Source organism: Diceros bicornis, chromosome 1, assembly GCF_020826845.1.
Source record: "Diceros bicornis minor isolate mBicDic1 chromosome 1, mDicBic1.mat.cur, whole genome shotgun sequence".
Classification (NCBI taxonomy): domain Eukaryota; kingdom Metazoa; phylum Chordata; class Mammalia; order Perissodactyla; family Rhinocerotidae; genus Diceros; species Diceros bicornis.
In genome coordinates this window covers 9,496,773-9,523,759 of record NC_080740.1, presented here as the reverse complement: position 1 = coordinate 9,523,759, position 26,987 = coordinate 9,496,773, and the positions used below count along the sequence as shown (strand labels likewise).

Sequence of the window (26,987 nt, the reverse complement as noted above, 5' to 3'; positions counted from 1 at the left end):
TAATTGTGAGGAAGCACTGGACTGTACTCTTCAAAAATGTTGATGTCATGAAAGGCAGAGAAAAACTCAGTAACTGTTCCAGTTTAAAGGACACGAAAGGGACCCCAGCTGAAGGCAACATGTGAACTTGGATTAGACCTGGGATCAAGGGGGAAATGCTATAAAGGGCATTAACAATGCGTTTTCTAAAGGGACAACTGGCAAAAACTGAGTCAGGACTGTGTACCAGTTAAGAGCATTATATCAATGTTAAATTTTCCTGAATTTGATCATTTTACGGAGGCTCCGTAAGAGCAGGTCTTTGTTCTTCGGTGGGGGTGGGGAGAGAGAACAAATATGGTAAACATCTTAATGATTAGTGATTCTAGAGGTGTTATCAGTGTACTTGCTTTATTCTAGCAATTTTTCTCTTGATTTGAAAATTTTCAAGTTAAAAAGTTGAAAAAAAGAACAAAAAGATAGAGTTGTGGTTCTTGCACTCTTTTACTTAAACGCCTTCTTATAAAACCCCAGCGGGCAGCATCCAGGATTGTCAGGTGTCCAGAGCTGAGCTGCACGCTGCAGAGCGCTGCTTTCAAGGATCTCATAGACTCTATCTTTACACGTGTGGCAGGAGTGTTTATTTTCCCTCCTATATGAAGTTACTTATTACAACTACATTTTAACTTTAAGGAAAGTAACTTTGAAGCACTGACATTCTAAATTCTTTTAAATGATTAGGGAGAACATTACTAATTGCAATGAATCCAATAAAAAGAAAACAGCAACCTTTTACTATACTTAGTAAATTAGGGGCAGAAAGGTCCATAATTTCACAAATTATAGACAATGCAAAAGTCTAACCTAATTTGAGTATTTTTGTTCCTCAGTTGGGTGGAGAACTGTGTAACAAATTTTCCTCAATATTTCACTTCCACTGTTTGACAATCAGCACCATTTCTTAGGGAACAGGAGTCACTGGCTCCGGGGGCCACACAGATGTTAATGTCTCTCATCAATCTTAGGCCTTCAGAGGAGATGTTTTCCTAAAATTTCACCTACTTATTGTCCAACAGCTTCTTGGCTATTGATTTTTCTTTTAAAATGTATACAAAGAGAAGAGAGTAAGACCTTGCTGCTGTGTTTTCCTTTGTTCCACTGCCTCCCCCATTTCAAGGTACAAGGAATGATGTCTGGAAATAGATAATCAGCTCACTACTTCAGCCTGTGTGCACTAGCAAAGGGCTTCTCAGCCACCAGGAGTCTGTTTCCTTAATGAACATTTGATATTCATTAGTAAGACGACCAAGTCCTCCTGTAGCTACGTTGAGACTCTAATGATGCAAATAATCTGATTATTACAAATGGATTAGTGTGAAGGACATCAGGCTGGTGTTTGGACCTTGCTGAGGGCTAACTAGTGGTTTCATCAACAAGCATCATTGAGCATCTACTGTGCCCCATCCTGGGCTCAACAGTAGGAAGGCTTCTGAGACCCCTGGAAGGCAAGGTGTGCGAAAGGTTAAGGAAAACAGAATGCAATTTTATTATTCTGAGCTCTGGGAAGACTAGCCTGGGAGAGACCTTTGGAGACTTGGTGAAATCTGCCCCGACACAATTTGAAGCCAGATGCATGGTTACAGAGGAATATTCGCTCTGCTGATGATGTAGCTAATAGAGAGCAGATTCTCTACTGATGGCTGAGTATAAATGCAAGAATTCTCACTCATAATTTCCCCTTACATTTGCACAGGTTTTTACCATGTTCAAAGTGACCTCCTGTCTATGATTTCAGTTCTTCCTCAGCCGACCCAGCGGCAGATGAGTCAGGAACCATAAACCTGTTTCACAGACCGGCCACTGAGGCTGAGGGATGTGGTCACACAGGCTGAGACGAGACGTGTAAGGAGGTGGCAGCACGGGGACCAGAACACAGGTCTTCCATCTGACTCTGGAAAGAGTCCTTTACACCTGCACTTCTCAAATGGTCCTGTGCCCAGGAATCACTGCTGATTCTGCTGCAGCAGGTCTGGAATGGGGACGAGATTCTACTATCCTGAGGAAGTCCTGGGTGAGCTGATCACACTTTGAGTAGCAAGACTTTGCCTTGTTTATTTATTTATTTTTTAATTTATGCAAAAAACAACTCCTCAAAAACTGACGAAAACAATCTGAATCCTCCAATGTACCACCTAGAATGTAAAATTTTCTTCTTTACCAATGCATGTAAAATGTAGAATTGGCCATTCAAAAGTCCCTATTAAAAATAGAGTAGCTACCGCTCAATAAAAAGAAATTGGAAGCAGCTAAAAGGCACTTGCCCTATTTAAATCCAGAGATAGATTATTCATAATGAGTCTGACAATAATAAGACAGCCATTTTGTAATTATCTAGAATCTAATTTTGGCTGCATTTCCCCAAGCCCTGAAACGGGAAATGAGAATACTGGGTGGTCGAACACCGGCTCCTTCCCGAGGCAGCAATGGGGGCGCCCACAAGATGGCGCTGCTGAGTCGTCTGGCTACTGGGGAGTCGGCGTCGCCTTTCCCCTTGGACCTGGCCAGCCGGGTGCAGAGCCACCAGGGCCCTGAGCAGGGAAGCCGCCTGCCGGAGGTTCTCTCAGCGCTTCACGCTACAGATGAGCGGACCTCGTGGCTCCAGGAGCCCCTGAGGCATTCACTGCAGTTATCACAGCAACAGCTTAAGTTCGTTTTTGTTTCCAATTTATGAAGCAAGGATGAGGAGGCAGAAGATTAGAAAAAAAGACACCACACTGCTCTCAAAGGCGGAGAGGCCAGAAAATGTAACTTGTACATATCAATCTCTGAAAAGGAGACCAAGGCTCTTATTCTTTCAACAATTACTGAGCACCTGAATATATGACGCTCTGGGGGAGGCAGAGCAGTGACCAGAAGACTGGGCGTTTGGGCGGATGAGGGAAAAGTTAACCAAGGAAACCCAGGCATGGAAATGCAGGTGAGAGCGTGGTAGTGGCCTTACATATGAGGAAGTCAAGGCACAGAGAATCTAATAAGTATCTTGCCCAAAGTCACACAGGTAGCAGGTGGCAGACCCAGGACTTGAACCCTGGCAGTGCTGGCTGAAGCCGGAGTTTTTAACTGTGACACCACACAGCCTCTCCAGAAAAAGTGGCTATCAATGAATTAGAGCTGGTGGCCTGCGCTGAAAGACATGGCAAACAGTAGCTGGTTACCCTGCTGAGTCTGGAACGGTTTCCCACCCATACTAACAACCACTTGAGACAGAGATCTTGAGACTCAGTTTTGTATTAATAAGACTAGATCACACAACAGAAAAATTATCTGTGAGGCAATAAATAGATTCTCCAGCACTTTAAAACCAATCCCTGTTGACAGCTTAGGCACCTTGGAAATTATATTCATTCTTTCAGGAGAGCAGGGTAATAATTAGTAATATACTGCGTATGGCCAAGGGAACTGGTGGACATGGGGAAAATTTGACTCAATAAACAGAGTTGGAGGGTAAAGAGAATTACGAGAGTGATTTTCTCAGATAATCAGTGCAGTGTATTCCTAACAGTGGCCAGAGTTTTTATTTTTATTTTTTTTAATTTTATTTATTTTTTCCCCCAAAGCCCCAGTAGATAGTTGTATGTCATGGCTGCACATCCTTCTAGTTGCTGTATGTGGGACGTGGCCTCAGCATGGCTGGAGAAGCGGTGCGTTGGTGTGCGCCCGAGATCCGAACCCGGGCCGCCAGCAGCGGAGCGTGCGCACTTAACTGCTAAGCCATGGGGCCTACCCAAGGCCAGAGTTTTTAAAAGGAAAGTGGAAATACTGCAGAGTGGAGTAAAACCACATAAATAATTGTAAAACCTGGAACAAAGGGCTCATAAAGAAGGGGCTTAGGATGTATTAGGCTCAAAAATAAGAGCCTGGGGTTTGACAATGATTTTCAAGAAAATGAAAGCATGCTACTGTTTTCTGTTTTCTTTGACTGCAGAAGATGAAGAATTCAATTTAAATTGTGGTGTAGATTTAGGTTAGATCTGGACTATTGTGTCAACTGGGAAACTGAGGCAAAGATGCTGAGTGACTCCCAAGATCTGTGCAAAGCAACCTTGACAGGTCTAGGACACCCTCCCCTGCATCCTCATTTTAATGAACTAGAGATAACAAGCCTCAAACCAGTGTGGTTTTCAGCTCTTTTGAGAAGGGGAACCTTTATTCAGAACTTGAATACTGCACCTCGATCCCAGGGGAGGATGTGCTGGCTAAAAGCTGGCATGGGGGACCCTGCACAGCACCTGCTCGGCCTCGTCTGCGGGCCACATCCCCTGGTCTGCCTGCCTCCTCACCACCTCTGGGCATCCTGGACTCGGAATCAAGGTTTCTCACTGGAGAAGTGAAAGGCAAGGTTTTCCAGCACTTCTCATCACCTAACTACAAAATATTTTAAAAGCCTCTTTGTTCACACTACAGAAAGAATAACCCAATGGGAAAAAAAAGGAAGGGCATTAATCTGGAATGAAATCCTACAAAGCCATACCATAGTAATTCTAAACTTTCCAATACGTGTGCAACACTTACTAGTTATGAATTACTCATAAGGTTCTAGAATCTTCAAAGAGGAACAGAATATATAGGAAATGTGTACCCGACTCTCATGTAGGAGCTTCTGTATATATATAATTAATTAAACCCCACATTTGGTAAGTACAGGGGCTCCCAGTGGGCCCTCTAATATTTGTTGAATGAATGGACAGAAGTTCATGGGGAGAGTACTAGACTTTAAGACAAGCGGTAATAAGCTACCTAGTTCTTAAACTGGCAGTGTGGGAAATTAGTTTAGCAGATGTGAAGTGGGAGGCTACTAGGAGAAGGCACAATGCAAAATGTGGAAGATATGTTAGAACAAAAATAACTGGGAAGAGGCAAATGGCAATGAATGACACCAACTCAGTGAGAAGGAAAAAACCATGCAGAAAATGATTTATTCGATCATTTTCTAACAAATGACTGCATTTGAATGACTTGCTAAAATTCAGCCTCTAGACCTGAACAGCTTTGCTTGTAAAAATTTTAAATACTGCCCTACAAGCTTGACATCAGAGAGTTCCCAAGCTTACATCTCTAAGCTTCACAAGAATCAGTCAGTTTAAAAAGCATTTATCAGAAAAAAGAATTTTTCCAGATGCTGTGTTTTCCACTGGTTTCTAGATAGGCAGTTAACTGATACGGATTTTAGCTTTCAAGACAATGACAAAGATTGGAGGGAAAAAGAAAAGTTTGGAAGGGCCTGGTTTTAATCTTGATTTTCTAATTTTCGTACTTAATTAATGCCACATGCCAACAAAATTATCTTTGAGCTTAACTCAAATATAAGCCTTAGGAAAATACTAGAAAGCAGTCTGTAAGTTGTACTTTGTTCTGCCTGCCCTGATCCACAGAGGGAAAAAGACTGATAATGAAAGCTGAGAGGGAGACTGTACCTCCTTCCTTTCCGCATGGAGAAGACACTGCGAGTCAGGAACGCGGAAGAAGTAGAACCTTGGACACGCATCCAAGGAGAAACTTTACGCAAAGAGGTTAGGAGATGTAGGTTGGTGGCATCTGGGACAGAGTGGGGAGGAGAGGAACACGAAGAAAAAGACAACAGGTGAGACAACAGCTCAGGGCCTGAATGACCAGTGCTGAGCCGGCTCCTTGGAGTCCAGAGGCAGTTCTGAAGTGACGGAGGGAAGGGCCTGAGGACTTGGCTGTGGGCCTGGTCTCCAGAAATGCTTCCAAGGCCCAGGAGTGATTATGAGCGTGGGGAATGCAAATTAGGAAAGATAAGGACTGTCCACAGCACTTTCATCAGAAACTCTTAGAACAGAGATCAGAAGCCATCCACGTGCATAAATCCCACGAGATGCTTCTCAGTGTTCCCTCTGTCAGTGAAATTCATCCACAAAAGGTCAGAGAAGCCCATGAGTTCTATGGGGAAAACTAAATTTCTGTCTGGGCAACTAATGGAAACTGAAAATAAGTTCTATCTAAGACACTGGGTTCTTAAACTCAATTCTATTCCATACTGACTTAAATAAGTCCTGTTGTAAATGTCTCGCCAAGTATTCTTTTAAGACAAGCATGGAAAGCTTAAGGAGAATTGAAAGGATAACAAGAGGGATGTTTAAAAGATTAGAAAAACTCTGGTGAGTAGTTCAAGGAACTGGGATCTTCTTACTTGGTCGTTTGCCTGGACCAGAGAAAAAGAGTTAGAAAATAAAAATCATACCCAAAAAAGAAAAAAACTCATACTTGTCAGATGATAGTTTCTTACACTTTATATTTTCTAGAGCAATTTGACAAATAATTCGTTTGTGCAGAAGAACCCCATACAGATCATTTGGCCAATTCTACAAATGAGGAACACAGCAAGCTGACTCTGGAATCTAGACTAGAATTCAGGTTTCCAGACCTCTCTCCTCACATGAGTCCTTTCTGACCCAGCAACTAAGGTGCAACGTGATGCCCAAGGGGTCTATTCTGAGGGGAGGAGAGGACAAGTGTCAAAAAATAGATGTATATCTACAGCAGGATCAAATACGACAGTGATGAGCATGAGTACCAGCCTGTGTGTCCAGGAAATCAGGAAGAGCCGAAAGGAACTTAAGCTGCCTCACTGAATGAAATAGAGCATTCTCTATTTTACTTTGGCTGCCTTCTTGGGAAACCTGAGTCTGTGAACAAACCCTGGGCTGTACCTGGTGGGCGTTCGGGGTTTCTCAGCTGAGATGTGCAGAGGTCCCTGGGAAGTGGTGTGGACAGCAGAAGCACATGTGCCCCGATTAATAAGGATGCGACTCACGTGAAAAGTGTGCAGCCCAGGGACGATCTTCCCGTCTGGTGATTTTGTGGAACCGTTTGCAAAGCTGAAGCAGTAGACGACTAATTTGTCATTAAAAAGAAATATTTCACAGCTGCCGACATCTCCCATTGCGACTAAATTCTCTCTTCTTGTTCCCGGCATCCCCATCAGCACGCACTGGCAGGGGACCGCCCCAGGAGCCTCCTTGTGCTCGGGGCCCCTGAGCAGTGGGGCAGCATCCTAATCCACTGTCAGGTGGGATGTCTGGCGTCTCGGGGCCTCGAGAACAGCAGGGGTTTCCTGACCGGTCCCCGTGGAGGCTGACCCAGGGGTCTGCTAATCGCTGTCTGCAGGCGGGAGGCTCTGCAGTGGTTGTCAGGAGCGGGCAGCGCTCCGCCCCACCTCAGCCTTTGCAGATACAGATCCTGTGGTTAAGCAACACAAAATACTCTGGGACAAAAGTAACCTATCTAGGGGAAGATTTAGAAACCGAGAGGAAGCATTGTCAGTGTCCACATATATGTTCTCACTGTTTTGAGTCAGGAGTGGCTTTTTACATTGTACGTTTTGAGCCGCCTGCATCCCAAGTTGGCCGGCGAGATGGAGAGGCTGTGAGTTAGGGGTTCAGGGCACGAGCTGGGCAGCCAGCGGCCTGGGTGTGCAAGCTGGTTCTGCCGCTTGCCATCTGTGTCACCTCAGGCAAACTATTTAATCTCTCTAGGCTTCAACTCCCCATCTGTAAAACAGGGATAGTAACAATATCTGCCTTCCTTCCCTCAAAAGGTTGGAGTGAGGAGTAAACGACTTAGTATTTGAAAACTGCTCAGAACAGTGCCTGACACACAGTAAGTAATACAGCGTTTGCTAAATAATTTTTAAAAAACATTTGGACTCTATCATTCAGAAAACATCCTCACAGAGGAAAGTGCCTTTTAAGTGGGGGGTTAGGTTTTCAAGTTGCCCATAAAAGACCCACGAGCCCCACATGGTCTTTTTATACCACATCTAAGACAGCATCAAGGCTCAGGCTGGCTCCCAGATCATTTCTGTGGAAGCCAACGCTTCCTCCTCCTAGCTCTGTACCTGAGACACATGCCCCTGGAAGGGGACTCGGGAAATCTCCTTATCCAGCTGGGGTAAGAACTTGGGGAAGGGTGGTTTGTAAAGTCCTGGGCATCTTCAGGGGCGTGGGGACAAGGAGCACCCAGGGAGGCAGACTTTCTTCTGCAAATTGCTCAAAGATCAGGCATCTATCCTCTGAAGACTGCCTTGCAAGTGGAAAAGATCATCTCCGGCTCGAGAGCAGAGACTGGGCAGTGAGAGCCGACGGGCAAGTCGCCCATGGCAGCCTGGTAGGAGCGAGTATAGACAAGGAAGGGCTGAGCCCGAGCACAGGATGAAGCTGGAAGCAGGCCGAGAGCTGTCAGTAGAGACAACGGGAGCTGCCTGTTCAGTAACTGCCTCTTCCTTACACATTTCATTCTCCCACACACATCAAGAGTCTGTACCATGCTTGTCCTGGCCCAACCTCCGTTTCAGATTTGGAACAAAGAATAAATCTGAACTTAGTGCTCTAATTCGACGCAGGATTTTGTGTTTTACTAAGCAATGCCAAAAAATGTAAAAGGGCCCCCTGACATCTGTCCAAATAACAAACAGAAGAGATGAGCTGCATGCACTCTCATTTTAGGACACCCGGATCCCTGAGCCCTTTGAGCACACTAAGGACGGGCCTTCACAGCAGCAGCCATTTGCCCACCTCAGTGAGTCAACAGGGCACATTCCCTGTACCGCCGACCTGGGGCTGCGGCCCAAATCCCCAACATAAGGATGGTACAGTCATTGGTACAGTCCCTTCCTTGGAAAAAGCCATCATCTTCTCTTTGAGATTTATAACCCCCACACCAATGTCACATCAAGGTTTCGCTTTTGTCTACATAAACCCAATATAGGTGTGCCCCTCTTCAGCAGGCTTATTGGGGCCATAGTGGAGACCACCCATCAAGGGCCTGTTTCAGAGGAAAAGGGCACTGCAGGACGAGGGAAGGAATTCCGAGCTGACGTCCGAGAGCTGTCTGGCCCGCTGCTCTACTTTTGAGTGGTCTAGAACTGGGCAGTTACACTACAGCCATTAGTCACACGTGGCTATTTAAATCAGATTAAATTAAATAACATTAAAACTTCAATTTCTCGTGCTTGCTACATTTCAAATGCTCAATTAGCCACCTGTGGCTAGAGGCTACTGTCCCGGACACTACAGATGTGGAACATTTCCACCATTACAGAAAGCTCACAGCACACCACTGACTGAACCTCTCTGAGACTTGACCACTTCACTGGTGAAACAGGGGTGATAACATTTTGCCTGCCTCAAGGGTTTAGACTAGATACCACGTCACAGGGCTCTACCAAGAGCAGCCCTCCACAGTGTTCTGAGCATCTGTCTATCTCGGTTACTGTAATAGGTTTTACCTACTTAGAGAGAGGAAGAAATGGAAGCCTGGAGGAGCTAAATAGTTTGCTCAGTCACACAGCTAATAAATGGTGGGGCAGGATTTCAATCAAGGTAACTTTGACCCTGAAGCCCATGCTCTTAACCAGAGCCCCACTGCTTTCCAAACAGGATTCCGAAGGCCCCTCGGCTCTGAGATCTGCGCTCCATGGACAGACTGGCCTGAGTTCAGCTCCTGCTGGGATTTTTGGAGGTGTACAAACTTTCACCTCAGCTGCTATGAGTGACTACACAGTGGGGTTGTGAGAGCTGTTAATTCTTGTCTTATACCCCAAACTACATTTATTTGTTAATTGTGTTCAGGAAGTGTTATAGGATGTATATTTTAACAAGACCGATAGGGTCTGTGCGAGTGTGTATGAATGTTTATATGATAAAGTATATATAAAACCCTCTTATAATTGGGAAAAAGGTGTATGTATGTAGAAAGTATCATATACAATGTTAAAAGTAAAAGAACAAACTGGAGGAAATGAGTGTAATCAGCAGATACAGGATTTCATCCTAAATATATAAAAAGTACATAACATCAATAAGAACAATACTAAACCTAATAGAAAACTGGGCAATGCCCAGGAAGGAAGAGGGGCATGGAGTGGGAGGGGCCTCTTAGGTGCTAGAAACGTTCCAGGGTGGTAGTTGTACAGGTGTGTACATAGGTAAAAAGGCATCGAGCTACACACATAAGTTTAGTGCCCTTTATATGAAGTATGTAGTATTTCAATAAAATGTAACAAAGCATATAAACTGAAATGTAAACTCAAGAGTTCTTCATCATCGATGATCTAAATATGCTCTCTTTGTCCATCATACAGTGAACGTAAGAGGACTGAAGTGGGTTAGAAACCTAACAGCTGAGTTATTTTGATATATTCCGTGAAATTGCTCTCCCAAGGTGACCTACACTTCCTGTATCATAAACAATGATGAAATCATCAAGCAGCAGACTGCTTCTCACTGAGCCCACTCAGCTGCTCTGTAGGCCACCCTTCCCCACCCAAAGTCTTCCAGAACCTTTAGTTACAGGAATGATCACTTCAATCAAAATGTCCAGTCCAATATATTAATCAAAGGTCCAGTTCAATCCAGAATAAGACGTTTCCCTCCTGCCATAGCCTGGCCTGCCTCAAGCCTGGAGGCCTGCATGGGAGGCCCCTTCTTCTCTCCCTACCACCTCCTCTCCATGTTCTTGCTCTTACTCTGACCCTCCAGGAGAAGGAACACAGCCTGACGTGCTGGTGCAGGCGGAGCCCAGCCCTGCTTCCCTCGGGATGTGGCAGATGGACAGTGGCCAGCTCTTCCTCCCGTGGGGCACTTGGGGGATTTTTGGAGACCTCTCTGCTAGAGACTTAAGGCGAGCTACCCTGACTCAGGCAATGTGTGGCTCTCGCTCACGCTCACATCTATGCCGGTGTCTAGCACACTCTGGTGCTCAATTCTTATTAGTGAATGAATGAAGGAGGTGAGAGAACAGAGAAGGGAGTAGCAGTGTTCCCTCATAAACTCCTTTGGGAAGGAGATTTTTATGTAAGTAGGTCATTTTTGCCTGATCTCACGCTTTTCAAACATTCTCTTTAGCTTACAATTAGGAAAATGAGTGAGTGTTTCATTTTCAGCTGCTTGTCATTCAGACAGCGCCCAGAGTCTGACGAAGCGTCATAACCTGCAGACGCAGCGGCACGCTCCTGTGTCAGCGCCAGGGTCTGTAAAATTCCTCAAACACGTGAACGGAGCATCCTTTCAGAACTAGTTGATCAGTAAGACAATTCAGGAAAACGAGAATTGCTATAGATTATAATACAAGGCCTTTGACAGAGACTGGAGTGCAGACCTGAAGTGCCTCTAGTCAGCCTCGAAGTCCTTCCCCTGCCTGTCTGGGCACAGAAGACAAAAGCAGTCACAGGAGCATCTGGGTAACAGCTCTGCAGCCCCGGGACCTGCAGACACCTTGCAACTTTGCAAATGACACGTAAGGCCTCCTAGCAGGAGGCGCTCGAGCAGCGTGTGCACACCTAATGAAAACACTTCCTTTACGCAGATTCTCCACGCACAGCCTCGAGTCCTACCTAGTCCATTTGTGGATGCAGTCTCTGTCTTGGCTGCCTTTGGAAATTTTAAAGGCTAGAAAATGACCTCCTGGAGAGAATGAACAACAGCAACATTAAAAGATAAACTCGATTTGACAACTATTACTGGGCATCTGTCCCATGCCCAGCATTGCAGAACCCTGTGAAAGGAGATGCAAAGATGAATGAGACAGGCTCTGTCTGCAAGGAGCTTATGGCCTAGTCGTAGGGAGAGGAAATGTGCATCTCTCCTGTCCTTAGTCACACACACCTACATTGTGCCTTATGTATTTCATGCTTCTTAATTCAACATCGCCTTTAATTCTCACCACATCCTTGGGGAGGTAAAACAGGTATGGCTGTTCTCACTTTCAGAAGAGGATATTAACACCCACAGAGGCCAAGTGCCTGACTCAGGGCTCCACAGAAGACACAGAGGCAGAGCCGGAGGGAGAACGCAGGTCCCCCTGACTCTGGGCCGCTGCTCCTTCTGATGATCCATAGACAAGGCATGTGGCGGAAACCCAGCGTGGCCTTGTGGCCTCACTTTCAACGTAAAAGGCAACAAATGAGTAAAAGACACAACAAAATGAGAAGAAACTAGGGCAGAATGTATTAACAGATGAAAATTTTTAGAATCAGAAAAAAATGAAACATTCTAGCCTTACCAACTACTTCCTAAAGAAAATGATAGAAGGTTTTCTTCTAGGAGAAGGAATGGTATTCTAGCACCACACGGTGGGGTAGAGAGTTAAGGGTGACATCCTAGGGAAATTTTATTTCTCTGAAGAACCCATACTTCCACAACTTTTTATTTCTCCTGAAGTAAATTCAGGGTAGTATCTGCCAATATTAGTTACCTTTGATGAGAAATGAGAAATAGATACATGATATCTAATACTTTGTGGTAGACTCGATTCTCTAGATTATTTGGGGACAAATCCACACCTTGTTGCTTCACTGTGGCTTTTCTGTTTTCTATAATTGAAGTAGTGTCCCAGGTTAGTCTACCATGTGAGGAAAAACGCATTTGTTACCATGTTTGAGTGTATTTTTGAAATGAGTACAATTTCCTGCTCATCTTTTTTAAAGCTACTAATTAAAATAATCAGGTTGCCACAATAACACTACATTCTTCCTTAAATGGACTCAACAGACACAAAGTGAAGCAGATGATGAAAGAGCCTCTTGTCCAAGCCCTTGATTTTGTGACGTGAAAACCAAAGACAACAAAGGTAAGAGTTAACTGGCAGAGTCAGATTATAGCCCAGGTTTTCAGACCAGCAGACTCATCTCATAGCTAGAGAAGGCACCAGGCTGAGTTGCTACTACTCTGTCTTTAAGCACCCTAGTGGTCACCTTGCTGCGGGTCCATCAAGTCAGGAGCCACACACACACCTCCTCTGAACTCACCTGGCTCAGGCTGTGCCATAGCCAGTGAGAGGAGGCGGCAGGCACACACTGTGGCCTCCAGGACCATGAGCTGAAACTAGCTCTGTCTATTCAAACTGTTTACCAATCCATTACCCAGAGCCCGCCTTGACTTGCTCAAATTCCCACTGTGGAGCCCAGGTGGCAAAAGCTAGTCAGCAGAGGGAGGAAAGGAAATCTGGAAACTGAAGCCAGCAAAAAATGTCCCACAGCAATTGCCAATAAGCAGAAATGCTACAGAAATGTCCCGCATGTTGTGTGCTGACAGAGAGGGTGATGGAGACTCACTGGAATAGGAAGGTGACAGGATGTGCACACAATGATGTCACACCAGGACAACTAGAAACCAACCACAGATCCCTACATCCACTCACACATGCAGGGAAGGTAAGATAAGGCAAATGAGCGAGTGGGGAGAACTTCCTTTGGCAGACCAGGGTCTGAATTTTATATCATAATCATTTCAGGAGAAAAGACCAAATACCTGAGCCATTTGTACCACCCACATATGCCCCTGACGAAGGGAGAGTCGGAGAAGCTGGGATTCCCCGTGCGGCCCTCTAACTGGAACTGATGACCAAGGGCTTTCCCGTGTGTGAGCACATCTGAAGTAACAGGCTGCAAAGCATCCAACTGTCCAAGCAAGAGCTAAGACTTAGGGTGCTTTTTGGATTAGGACTAACAGCCACCAGGACACAATCTGAATAAAGAGACCTTTGTTTTCATATCAATCCATTATCTATTCCAATGACTTGGTCCTATTCAACCCAATATTGCCTGTATGCACGTATGTGTGTATGCCTGTATGCACATATGTACGTACAATGCAGCTACCAAATCAGATGATACCACCTTCCTGTAAATCTCTTTATTACAAGAGAGGGATTCAGTACACCAGTCTCTTCCTTCTGTGAATTCTCTTTACCAAAGGTAAAACAACCCCAGCATATTGTAATTTGCTTTGTGGTTCTTTTCTAGCTACTGTAAGAGTTATACGTGACTTGTGAGGGATGCCTGCTTGAGATCATTAGAAAAAGAGGGCACTGGGGCTTGAGATAAGGGAAGTGAGGCTGATAGGGAAAGCAAGGTTAGAGTTCTTTGAGGGAAGATTTGGAAGAGAGGAGGGAGCCAGGCCAGGTAAACCTGGGCTTTGACTCATCCTGCGACTGTGTGTCCTTGGCATGAACTGGCACCGGGCAAGCTGAGACCAGGGAAGAGAACCGAGCAGCACCTGTCTATCAAAGCCACTCGGCATCTCCGAAGCCACTGTGGGCCCCAGGAATCAGAAGTCAAGACCTTGAGTCAAAACCAGAGAGGAATGGGGTGGACAGTCAGATGCAGGAGATATTTCGTTATCATGTTTTATCTGCAATGAGCAAAATGGATTACAAGCAGCTCACTGAGACTAGAAGTTTCCAATGAGCTAAGGATGGTTCTTGGAATTTGAGTCATATAGGACCCATTTTTGTTTATTTAAGGTGTGTAAGATGAAATTTTAATCCTTTAATGTGCTATCTTTGTTTTTATTTTAATTAATATTTCATAATTGTCATGGCCTAACTGGTGGTGAGGCCCAATCCCACTTTTCCCAATTAGTGAATTCTCCTACCACAGGGATTTCAGGAGCCTGGCCATTGTGTGACCCTATCCAACGGACGGTCATTACCAAGAACCATGCAGCAGACCCATGACGGCCTCTATAATGAAGTGAGACCCGGGAACTCTTCGCCTTTTTCTCTTCTTCTTTGCTCATTAGCTAACTCACATTTTATAGGTTTCACATGTTCTGGTCTGAGCCCTACAGGCTCCCTTTCTCTCTCTCTCTCTGAAACTCTTCTTGTAGGGTGCCAGCCAGCCACATGCCCAGGAGGGCTCGCCCATCAGTTGGCCATGGGTGAGAAACGCACAATGCGTGCCTCCAACCAGTGAGGCAAAGGGGCCCTGGCTTTATTTTGTGAAATGGGGAAGCGGGTATAAATTCTACAAACTTGCATTGAAAACACACAGATAACAAGTACGTTTCCTGTCAGCGGATGCAATTTAACAACAGAATACTAGGAACTAAAACATCAAAGGGCATGAGGCAAAACATCTCCTGAATCAGGCTGAGAAAACACTCTCTGACCAGATACCAACGTTACTTACCTCCAGGGGGCACCTGCTGTTTACCTCAGGGAAGTACCTGCTGTTTACGTCAGGCGGCATCTGCTGTTTATTTCAGGAGAGCACCTACTGTTTACCTCAGGGAAGTACCTGCTGTTTACCTCAGGGGGCACCTGCTGTTTACCTCAGGGAAATACCTGCTGTTTACTTCAGGAGAGTACCTGTTGTTTACCTCAGGGAAGTACCTGCTATTTACCTCAGGGAAGTACCTGCTGTTTACCTCAGGGAAGTACCTGCTGTTTACCTCAGGGAAGTAACTGCTGTTTATCTCCAGGGGGCACCTGCTGTTTACCTCAAGGAGCATCTGCTGTTTACCTCCAGGGGGCATCTGCTGTTTACTTCAGGAGAGCACCTGCTGTTTACCTCAGGGGAGTACCTACTGCTTACCTCCAGGAGGCAACTTCAATTTACCTCCAGGGGGCACCACTGCAGCTGGCACAACTCCACTTACAGAGAGGGTCCTGTGAATGGTGCTCTAGGGGTGGCCCAGTACAGTAGCCCTGCCCTGGCTCAAGTGCCCATAGGCGGGATTTGTTGCCTCAGAAGATGAGGGAAGAGGGAGCCCTGTTTCCCCTCCTGTGTCATGCCATTTGTAGATCTGAAACAGTGGGTGTTGGCAATACCTGTGTATTTGCTTTGATCTGTATGTCTATCCTCCTATTTTTTCTCTCCCCATGTTCCAATTTCAAGGTTTCAAACTCTAACTCCAAAGAATCAGGAGGTGTTTTACATGAGTAACAACTTAAAAAGTTGGTTTAAAAAAAATTCTTGAAAATAATTAACGAAGCCACTGAATTACCTGCGCGTGCTTTGAGACCCAGTGACGGAGGACATTCAGGACTCGATTGGTGGCTGTTCTGCGTATAATAAACTCTTTGTCGCATGTTCTCTCCATGTTGTTAAAGCCTTAGGAGGAAAAGAAACACAGACATGCTATGGTTAAAACCAATCCCCAGGGACCTGAAAGGTCACTTATTTTAAGACGTTGGTTAATGAAACTTGCAAATGACACGTCTTGGCAAAGAGGTGCAAGTGGCTTCAGACTGTTGTGGACTCCGCTGACTTACCTCTTATAGCCTCAGCAGTGAAGCCACTGCGTAGTTTCAGGTGCAATTAGATGAATAGCGTGCACATAGTTAGTAAAGGCCACTGATTAAAGCTAAATCTGGTCTAATGACACTGCTATTTATGCCTGTCTTGCTCTATAATATAAAGCCAAGAAAGAGTTTTAACAAAGTATTTGAGTCAGCATTAATTACTTTATACTTTTGCCCCAAAGTCATTATATAACCAATAACATTTTCAATCTTTGTAGAGGACGAGCCCATTATCTTGGCTCATAAATAATACAGATACTTTATTGTGCACCCATATACTGAGAAGCAGTGGAGCAGAGTGGTTAAGGACATGAACTTCATAGCCTGACTGTCTGGGTTGAAATCCTGTTTCCCTACCCTGGCAGGTTACAGCACCTAGCTGGTGACCAGTTTCCTCGTGTCCTGCATGGGATAATAAGTGTACCTACCTCACAGAATTGTTGTGGAGATTAAGTTAGTTAAAACACGTTAAGCAGTTAGAATGGCACCTGGAACAATAGTGAGAGCTCAACAAATGTTAGCTGTTACTACAATTCAATATTAGTTCAGTGTCTTTGCGTCCTCTCTGTGCCGGCCTATGTCTCTATCTTGGCCACCTTTTCACTATCAAGAAACCATTTTAATATTTTTCTACTGACTCTATTTTAAAAGATTTTGCCTTGCAATCATAATTAAGTGACACGTTTGCTTTAAAAATGAATTCAAGGCTTACATAACTTCACTGGCAAACTTCTTGAAGGTTGTCTTTACTCACTGATTCCATTTCCTCATCTCCTACTCTCTCTACATCCTACTCCAAGTTTCTCACCCCTTCTTACCACCAAAACGGCTCCCATTAAGGTCACCAATAATCTCCATGTCTCTATATCCAAGAGATATCTCTCATCTTTCCATAGGAAATCTCATCTAATGAACACCTGTAAGCAAATTACGTATTTATATCCCCAGATCTCTTCTCTGAGCTCTGGACCCATATATCCAACTGTCTCTTAATATTTTCCTCTTAGATGTTTCAAAAACCTCAAACTGATATGTGCGAAAGAAAAGTCCATGGCCTTTCCACCAAACCTTGTCCTTTTCCAGTGTTCCCTCTCTCAGTAAAGGAACACCACCAGCCATCCAGTTATATTAGCCTGAAATTTTAGAATTGTTCTTGGCCCATCTCTCTGCTTCTTCCTGATAATCTTACCTGCTAAGTAAATCTCAAATCTGTCCATATCCTCTTCTCTACAAAGCCAAAACCACAGCTGAGCTACCAACAACTCTCATCTGGTCTACTGAGAATAGCCTCCCAACTGGTCTCCATTGTCACTCTTGACTCCTCAGATCTGTTCTCTAAAGTCAGAATGATCTTTTCGGAGGGCAAATCAGATGTGTCATTCCCCTGTCTTTGATGGCTCTTATGATAAATGCACAGCCTACAAGGTTTTCCATGTTTTGGCCTCTAGTTCCCTCTCTGCCTTTTCTGGAACCACGTTCTTCTCACTATTTCTGCTGTAATCACACCACCCTTCTTTTGGTCCTCCATCTTCACCCCAGGGCCTTTGCACATACTGCTCCATATCTGGCACAATTATTGCTCCCCTTTTCACTCAATGAAAGCCACTCTTGCTTATTTCACTTCTCCAGATAAGGCTTTCCTAGCCTGAGTTGGACAAATCCCCCGTTACACATCTCACAGCACCATGCACATTTACTTTCTGGCACTTGCTACATTTGTAATTTTACATTTATTTGTGTAATTATCAGATCAATATTTGTGACCTCCATGAAGACAGGGATTGGGTGTGTTTTTGCTGAACAGGAGCACATGTCTAGCACATAGCAGATGCTGTACACAATATATATTTGCTTAATAAATGAATGAAAGCCTGGATAATAGGAACTTACTAAGTATTTATTGAATGTGATATGAATGTAAGGATGATTGAGTGAAAGACTGAATGAACAGTCCTCAGAACTTATGAATGAGTTAAACAAAAAAACTATGAGCTTCTAAAGAGCAGAGACCCCTTCTCCATACTCCTCTTTGAATGGAGACAGGCAGCTTCCACCCATTAGTAGACACTGTCAGAGGATGACGATGATGTGCTCTTGGCAGACTAGATATCTTGGAAAAACCTTTGGCTATTAAAAGCTTAGAAATTCTGGGTAAATTATAATAAATATCTTTTTAAATGCATAGCTGAGTTCTCAAGAAAATAAGGGATTTTCCAGGGTCAAACAGACAGAGATCTGAAAACCAGAACCAAGCGTCTGAACTGACTCTGGCTGCCCTGAGAGTAGGGCAGGTTACCAGTTCTGATAACGTGACATTTGGACTGTAAATTCACATGGTTCAGGAAAAGAAGCCACAGGGCCTTCACGAAGTACAGGTGAGGGAATGGGAACTGAGACTCCCGCATAAAGCTGGAACTGTCAGAAGACCATCCCCTCTGTGAAACAGTACACCAGGGGAAAAAATTCTCCAACGCACAAGGAGACAGTTAAGAAACTTGTCTGCCTCAGCTGGATCTCAGTAGATTAAAAAAAAAGCCTCCCTAGGAATTGACCACAGGCCACCTCCTGTAGGTCTGCAGCTCAGACTGAACCACTCTCACGTGGTCTGCCCCTCTAGATGAGAAGTTAAAATAAAAAGTGGCCCAGGCCAGTGATAACCGTGAGCCCCTGACAAAAGCACACACAGAATCTCTCTGGAGGGACTCATACTCAACCTCAGCCTGTACTAGATTACCACTGAAGAAGTCCCTGAAGAGAAACTCACAATCTAAAATTACAAAACATGCAAACCATCCACCATGAACAAGGATCAGAAGACACAAGGATAAGGAACTGCCCGCCCCACCCTTCAACCACGACCAAGAATTTCAGGTACTAGAACGATTATGTTTACAAAGACTAAAGATATAAAAGTGGGAACTGAAAGCATGAAAAAAAGACTAAAAAAGTACTTAAAAAGTCAGATTTTACAAGAACCACATAAAAATTCTTCAAATTAGTAGAATTATTCTCCCAACTATTGTTGAAAAATAGACAAGTTGAAATTCAAAACACAGACAGATAAGATAGATTAACACAGATTAGACCAGTTGAATAAAGAAAGAGTAAACTGGAAAGAGATCTGAAAAATAGATCTGAGAAAATTACTCAAATGCAGTACGAAGAACTAAACAGACGGAAAACCGAAGAGAGGGGTTAAAAGACATGGAGGAAAGAAGTAGAATTCTCAACAAACATCTAGTAAGTGTGGCAGAAGAATAGAAAAAGAATCAGAGAAAGGCAATATAGGAAAAGGATTTTTCAGACTTGATGAAAGACATGAATCTTCAGGTTCAGGAATCACACCAAACACCAAGCAGGACAAATAAAATGAAAACCACACTTGACAAACTGTGAAATGGCAGAACTCTAAGACAAAGATATCTTTGAAGCAACTAACAAGAACATATATGTAATCTATAATTGAAAGGCAGATGAAGAGGATGGGCAATGGTATGAGAAATGGGGAAACTATATTACAAGGCTCAGATTAATCAAGTTAGAGTAGAGGCCTCAACTGGAGTGAGAGATGGGGAATAATAAGGAGTCAGCATTTTGCTGGAGGATGAAAGTCAAAAGCTCTTGAAACACCGAAAAAGTGAGATGAGACAGAGTTCCCCACCCACATATATAAGTATAAAGATGGCTAATCATTGCGATGAGAACAGAATGGGTGAGAGATGGGAGTGAGGAAGGGGTGGAAGGATGGAAATCAAAATGAAATGTTAAGAGAGAAAAGCAATTTTAAGAGAGCTGCTATTTCTTTAATCTATTTTAGAAAAAGCATCAGCCACCACTGGTCCTTTTGTGTCTGTGTCAGGGGTGGGTGGAGAGGGGAGTTTATTTTGAAAGACAGGCAAGAAAGGCAAGGAACGCTTTTCTGTTCTCCAAATTATTTAGTATCAAACATTAAAAGACCACTTAAGGAGTTTTCTTTATCAAATTTCCAATATTTCCATAAATTCAAAGCTCAATCTCTATTACCAGTTAGGTTAGGATTTGATTATACTGCTTGGATGTTCTTCATAACTGCTTCTAACAACCACTTATCTTTTCTGTGTAGATCACAGAAACATCTCTTTGCTGCTCAGAGCTCATCTACTGTCACTCACAGGTTGGAAACTGACCAGGCACTCACTTAAGTGATCTTCAACAACGCACACTCAGTCAGTGCAATTGGAACAATCCACAGCGAGTGGTTAAGATGGCCAGAGAAGATGCCACAGGCAAGACCAGCCTTCCAAGTGCTGCAGGAGCACTGAGACCCAGGGAGGGAAGGCTCCAAAGACACCTCCTCCACTGTGCCCTTCACATGGCAGGCCACCACTGATATGGCTCCAGGATGGACCAGAATAAAGTCTAAGGCAAATTACTTAACCTCTCCATGGCTCGGTTTCCTTACTCGTAAAATGAGAATAGCATTACCACTTAAAGTTATTTTAGAGATTAAATAATTGCTATAAAACAAGAATTAGCCCAGGGTATTCAAGAAAATCATATTCATTGCAACTATGTTCTCACCTATAGCTAGCTTCATCCATCCATCCCCTTGGCCCGATGGCCCTCACAGTATACTTTTCACAGTATGCTAGTTTATAAGGATATGTGAACACAGTAAAGATTTGATGGACATCAAGTTATTTCCTTCCTGAAGAATCTTTTTCATTGCTTGATCAACACATGAAGGTCTTTGATCTTAGAGAGAAATACTCTCTCAATTCTAGTTAAACCACCAACAATGTAGAAATTCCCTAAATCAGATACATGAACCATCTATCTGAGGGGCAGGCCAGTAGCAAATCCTGACAGAGCAAGTTTTACAAAAGGAGCCACTGCTTACGCATTAACTGAAATTGCCTTAACTGGGCTCTAATGTGATAAACTGATACGTGTGGTCTTGCTGTAATACAGCATATAGGTCCACACTCCCAATCAGACATGCACTCCTCCCCACTTTTCACAGACTTTAAAGCTATAATCAGTACTACAATTTTCTGCAACTCACCAGATTTCCTCCTTATTGCAAGCGACTATCTAAATTGGGAGCTGCTTGGGCAATCTTTCTTTCTGAATTTAAACACAAACTACACAACTAATTGGTGGCAATATCCATGTGGAAGCCATTCTGTCCTAGAATCATGGATCCACCCCTAAGGAGTTCTTGTTCCATTTTTTTGGAACAGCAAATAGCAAATCTTTGCAGGGCTTTAAACATCTTTCACCTGTCAAGTATGACAGCCTACTTGGAATACTGTCACCCTGAGATTCCTGTGTTTCCAATTTGTGCATGTTCTTTTTCAGTTGTAGGCACTGGTCAAACTGGCTAATTTGGGCAACAAAAGCCATCTGGAAAAGTGATATGAATCAAATCACGATACATGTGAATTTAAGAACGAGATTCAACTTTCCAGTCCTTCCCCCAGACACCCTGTGAGTCATTTCATCTCTAACAGCAACTGGCAGATGTCCCATCTCTCCCTTAAACTATACACTCCTTGGTGAAAGGATTTTATCTCAAGCAGTGTTGTAGGCCTTTCAACTTTGCACATAGGCACTCAGTAGATATTTTTCTTAACAAAAATTGCATCACTTCCAACGGAAACTATCTGAAAGCATCTGCAGATGCTATATCTATGAATTAAGGTCATTCTTTCACCATATTACCATGATGACTACGTGTTTGAAATCTATCACAAGCAGAACATACGATAAAGTAGTGGGGAGGGAGGCAAGGAAGTTGAAAAATAGAGAAAAGGATGGAAATTTTCATTTTATTCTTTGAATGATGTGATTTGCAGCCAACTTCACTGCTACCTTGTAAGAGGCAAGTAAAATAATGGTGAGAGGGAAATAAGATTACAGTTAGAGCCACCCTGAAGCTACCTGAGTACAAACTGTAAAAGATAAGGAATTCTTAAACATGGTGAAGTATTTTAGCATCAAAGTAGATCACCAAGGAGTGGACCATGGAGCTGTTATTAATGCCAACAAAGCATCTTAAAGCCATCCTTATGACTTGGTGAGGAAAGTCAGAAGAGAAACAGGAAGAGACAAAAGCACAGGGACACCATTGATATCAGTGGTCCACGGAGATGGGCTGCCTGGGAGGAAAAGTGAACTCTAACTCTTGGTTACTTTAATCGTACTTCTAGGAACTGTTTCTTGATGTGTTTTTATCATTGTGGGTCTTAATAAATTTAGGCTTATTGAATGAAAGCATTGCAATCAATTTAATGGTTATATTGGTGGGGGAATTAAGAAAAATGCCATGTCAGTGATGCATCATTTTTTACTTCATACAAATGAGACACAATCGGTCCAATAACATGAATGTTATCAATGTGCTTTGCTTTATCCAGTAGATATCTTTCTAGAGAATTGTGTGCTATACAAAACCATATCATTGGTTTGTACATTTTTGTGCACTTGGATTACAACTATATTTCTACTCTCCGGTTGTTGGCATGGAAAGATCATAAATATTTATTGCTGCTTTGTGCCAGGCACTGTGCTGGGAGCTTTCAAGTGATCCATAATTTAACCCTCACAACCAGGTGCAACAACAACAATTGCCATTTATTGCATGCCCAGCAAGTGCTGAGTATGGTTCCATGAGTAAGGTGGCTTCTTCAATAACAACAGCAACCAAGTAGGGTAAATCTTGTTATCCTCATTTATGGACAAAGAGACAGGACATCAAAGAATTTAAGAAATTTGGCAAAGGTCACAAAGTTAATAAGTGGCAGCACCATGACTTGAGCGCAGGTCTGTCCATTTCCAAAGCCAGAGTGCTTTTAATTACACTTCACGGCCTAGATCCAGACTTAGGCTCTAAGTTTTTCTTGCAAGTTGGTAAACCAACGCTTAAAGCTACAAGAGCAGATGCTATTTGAATATCTGGTGAAATTAAGTGCTTTCCTTTTAATTCTCTCTTCTAAATTTTTAAGTGTGTTGAGAGCATGGCACCATTATAAGAGAGATGTGTTTCATACTGTAATGGATTTTAAACAAAAACCTTTATTCATTTAATGGGAATTAAAATGTCCTCAAAATGTGCTCTTTCCCCAAATTCATTACATTTCCTATGTGACCATTAGATAGACCAGTGCTTGTTAAACGTCTAGTCATGACCTATTAATGGGGAGTGAAATCAATTTAGTGGGTTGTTACCAGCATTTAAAAAATGAAATAAGGGGCCGGCCCGCTGGTGCAAGCAGTTAGGTGCGCGCGCTCTGCTACGGCGGCCCAGGGTTCACCGGTTCGGATCCCGGACGCGCTCCGATGCACCGCTTGTCGACCCATGCTGTGGCGGCGTCCCGTATAAAGTGGAGGAAGATGGGCATGGATGTTAGCCCAGGGCCAGTCTTCCTCAGCAAAAAGAGGAGGATTGGCAGACGTTAGCTCAGGGCCAATCTTCCTCAAAAAAAAAAATGAAATAGATGAAAACTATCTGAGTAGATTGTGCATAGTGAGAGTGAGTATCCTTCAGGGAAACTTTTGTATCAAGTATATGTATGTATGTGTGTGTGTGTGTGTGTGTGTGTGTATCCTGGGTCAAATATAAAATATATTTCTTAGAATGGGTTGCAATAAAAAAGTCTGAAAGTGACTGATATAGACAATCCGATTATTAGACTATGTTTAAACTATCTGCATTAATTTCCCACAAATCCTGGGTAACTAAGTCTGCTCTTTACTCTGAAACATGTCTGGAGGAACAAGCAGAGGATGCTTCTCTTATTGTCCCTTCTTTGCTTCTGTCACCAAACACTCTCCCCATTCTCCACCCAGCCCTCCAGTTTGTCCACCTCTGCCTCGTTCCTTGGTTCATGGTCTCTTCTCCAGCTGACTCTGTTCATTTCTCACTCCCTTGGGGACAAAACTCTCTCGTGGTTTTTTTACGCACTCCATCCTGACACCTCTGGTTCCAACATTTCCCCAAATCCCTCATTTCAAGCTTCTTAGGAGACATTTCCATATTGATGACACATTCTCCCCTCATAAGAAACATATCAAAAAACCAAATTTATGTTTCTTGCTCTCAAGCTCCTCCCCATTTTAACTTTCCTATTGAGTTAATGGGATAACCATGATTTCAGCTTCTCAGGTGGGAAACCTCACTCTTCTCTGTCTCTCCTTGGTTTTTCCCATTCGGTCAACAAATACTGTTAACTTTTTGGTAGCATCTGTCAGATTTATCCCTTTCTCTCCATTCTTCTGCCACAATCCTAAGTCTCAGTACTTCTCACATGGGTTGTAGCTACTGTCTCCTAGATGTTTCTCCTTTCTCCATTCTCTCTGTCCTTCTATTCTTCCTCCATCCATAATTCAACTATTCAGTCAATATCTGTGGAGCATCTATGTTCCAGGGACTGTGTAGACGCAATTCAACTATTCAGTCAATATCTGTGGAGCATCTATGTTCCAGGGACTGTGTAGATGCAATTCAACTATTCAGTCAATATCTGTGGAGCATCTATGTTCCAGGGACTGTGTAGGTGCTGGGTGAACAAAAGAGATGTGGTCCCTGCTCTCAGGGAGTTTGCTCTTTAAATAGGGAGGAGATAGCCTCCAAACAAGTAAAACACCAAGAACGTATAATTTGAAACCCTGCAAACGAGCAAGTTACCTGCCTCTTCAAGAATAAGCTTAAATATCCCTTTAACTTGTTACTGCTCCAGCACAAGTACTTCTAATGTCTTCCTATTGCCCACTGAACCAAATCTAGAATATTTTCCTAGACATGAAGCAGATAAGCTACTTGCTCAAGGTCACACAGCTGGTAAACTGAAAAAAATAGGTAAATCCAGACAAGCAGGAGGTTTTCACATACACTGTGCTGAACATCATAACAGTGTTCACTGAGTCTATGAATTGACATACTCATTCTTGAGAGATGATCTAGAATAATAGTTATGACTGCAGAAACTGAACTTTAGTCTGCATAGGGTAGAACATTTGGGGTAGTAATCTACTGCTGCTTTCAATTGCTTCCATTTTAATTGAATATTGGTTAGAAATCTTTGTTTGCAAAAGGAACAGAACACCCAACCTAAAGTGGCTTAAAAAGGAAATTACTATTTCATATCTCTGGAGTGAGATTCAGATTTCGTTTGATTCAGAGGCACGTGATGTCAACCTGGCCTCTGTTTCTCTTCAGTGCCTTCATTCTCTTATTCTCAGGTAGCAAAAATGTGTAAGGCCATGCTAGTCTTATAACCTCACATCACACCACCCAGAGGATGAGAAGGCATTCTTTCTAGTAGCTTCCACTATACAGAGAAATTTCCATCCTACAAGCTTCCAAACAAATCCTTGCCATTTCACTGGCCAAAGTGCATCATTCACCTCCCTCGAACTCATCACTGTAGTGATGGTGAGGCGGTGGGGATGGCAGGGAGGTGCACACATGTACGTGCATGTGGTGGGGGGGAGGTAAGCTCCCACTCAAAGCACATGGCCAGGAATGTGAAGGGGCAGTTTCTCAAAGGTGCTATTGGCAAGATACTAATGAGGTAATGAACAAGTGCTGCATAGTGTTGTTGTTGTTTTTTTTCACCTTTTTAGAAGTGTGCCCTTATCCTTCATTTTTAAGTTCTTCTCCTTACTCAGGTTAACCTGAGATTTTCTCTAAGTGTAATTAACTGTAACAATGAAAAAAACACATCCTTCTAGACTGAGGAAAAGAAGCCCAGCAGGACTATCATTATTCGTAATGAAAATACATGAAGAATGGCAAAATCAATACCTTTCCTTTGCTTTCATCTTTCAAGGAAATCGGTAACTAAGACTGTCAGCTGAATTGTTCTTATGGATTTTAAAAAATGTGTGCTGTTTAGATTCTTAAAGGAATGATTATATACTGAGCTTAAAATAAAACTTATTGAGAACCTTTGTGTATTACTTCTTTCAATTCTCACAATTCTATAAAACATATCCATTGCTTTTATAGAGGAGGAAACCGAGGCTCAGAGAAGTCCAATAGCCACTGAAGGTCACAGCTGATAAAGCAGAGCCAGGATTTATGGCCAGATTATCGGATTGTAAAATCCAGGCTCTTCCCACTGAAACACACTGCCCAAGTGCCTGTCCATGAGGAGCGCAAATCACCCCTGCTTATTGCTGTGTAATCCTCAGCCCTGCCATGGCTGCTGTCATCAGCTCTTGTGCTGGGGTAGAAGTGCAACAAGAACATTCTGCCAGTACAGAGGTGACGGCGACTTCCGCCAAAGCAGAATGGGGGCATCTGAGGAGTCAGTGAGCAGTGAAGCCATAGAGTAAGCCAATTTAAATGACTTTTCAAGAAAATTGCTGAGGCAAGAAGGAAAGAGATGGGTTAGGCGCTGAGAGGTGACACAGGTTTGTGGGAGACAATAACTTGAACCAGTTTGAAAACTAAAATACAGCAATCTATAAAGAAAAGAGTTCAAGAAATGTATTACTCCTGGTCAGAGTTTCTTGACAATAAAATCAGTATTACCCAGAGAGGCCTTTGAAAATACAGGGAATGCTCTAGAAATGGTGAATGAGAACACCAAAAAAAAAAAGAACAAACTTCAAATTTCCTGATAATTTTCTTTTCTGCCCAACTTTATAACCAACTATCCGACATGGAAAGGGAGGAAGGTTTTTCTGTCCATTTGTTTGAATTCCCTGACAGGCATTCACTATCTCCTCTGGATAAGATGTGACTTATCACCTGATGGGGAACAATATTCACATCCTTGGCATTAGCTAAATTTCCCCACAAACCAAAAAATAATAATTTAAAAAATCCTTCTGTATTTCTTTCTACAGAAACCTACATACACATCTGGAAATGCTTTTCCATGTGGTTGGGGGTGGGGAGAATGAATGGTAGCTTC

General features: G+C 43.2%; 1 protein-coding gene across 1 annotated transcript in view; it reads right to left on the bottom strand.

Moving 5' to 3' along the window:
• The window catches only part of RASGRF2 (Ras protein specific guanine nucleotide releasing factor 2), a 214,842-nt gene that overhangs the window by 26,212 nt on the left and 161,643 nt on the right, over positions 1 to 26,987 (bottom strand). Inside the window, exon 18 of the mRNA XM_058523902.1 lies at positions 15,786 to 15,892. Within this exon, the coding sequence (XP_058379885.1) occupies positions 15,786 to 15,892 (107 nt within the window). The remainder of the gene's footprint in view (positions 1 to 15,785; positions 15,893 to 26,987) is intronic.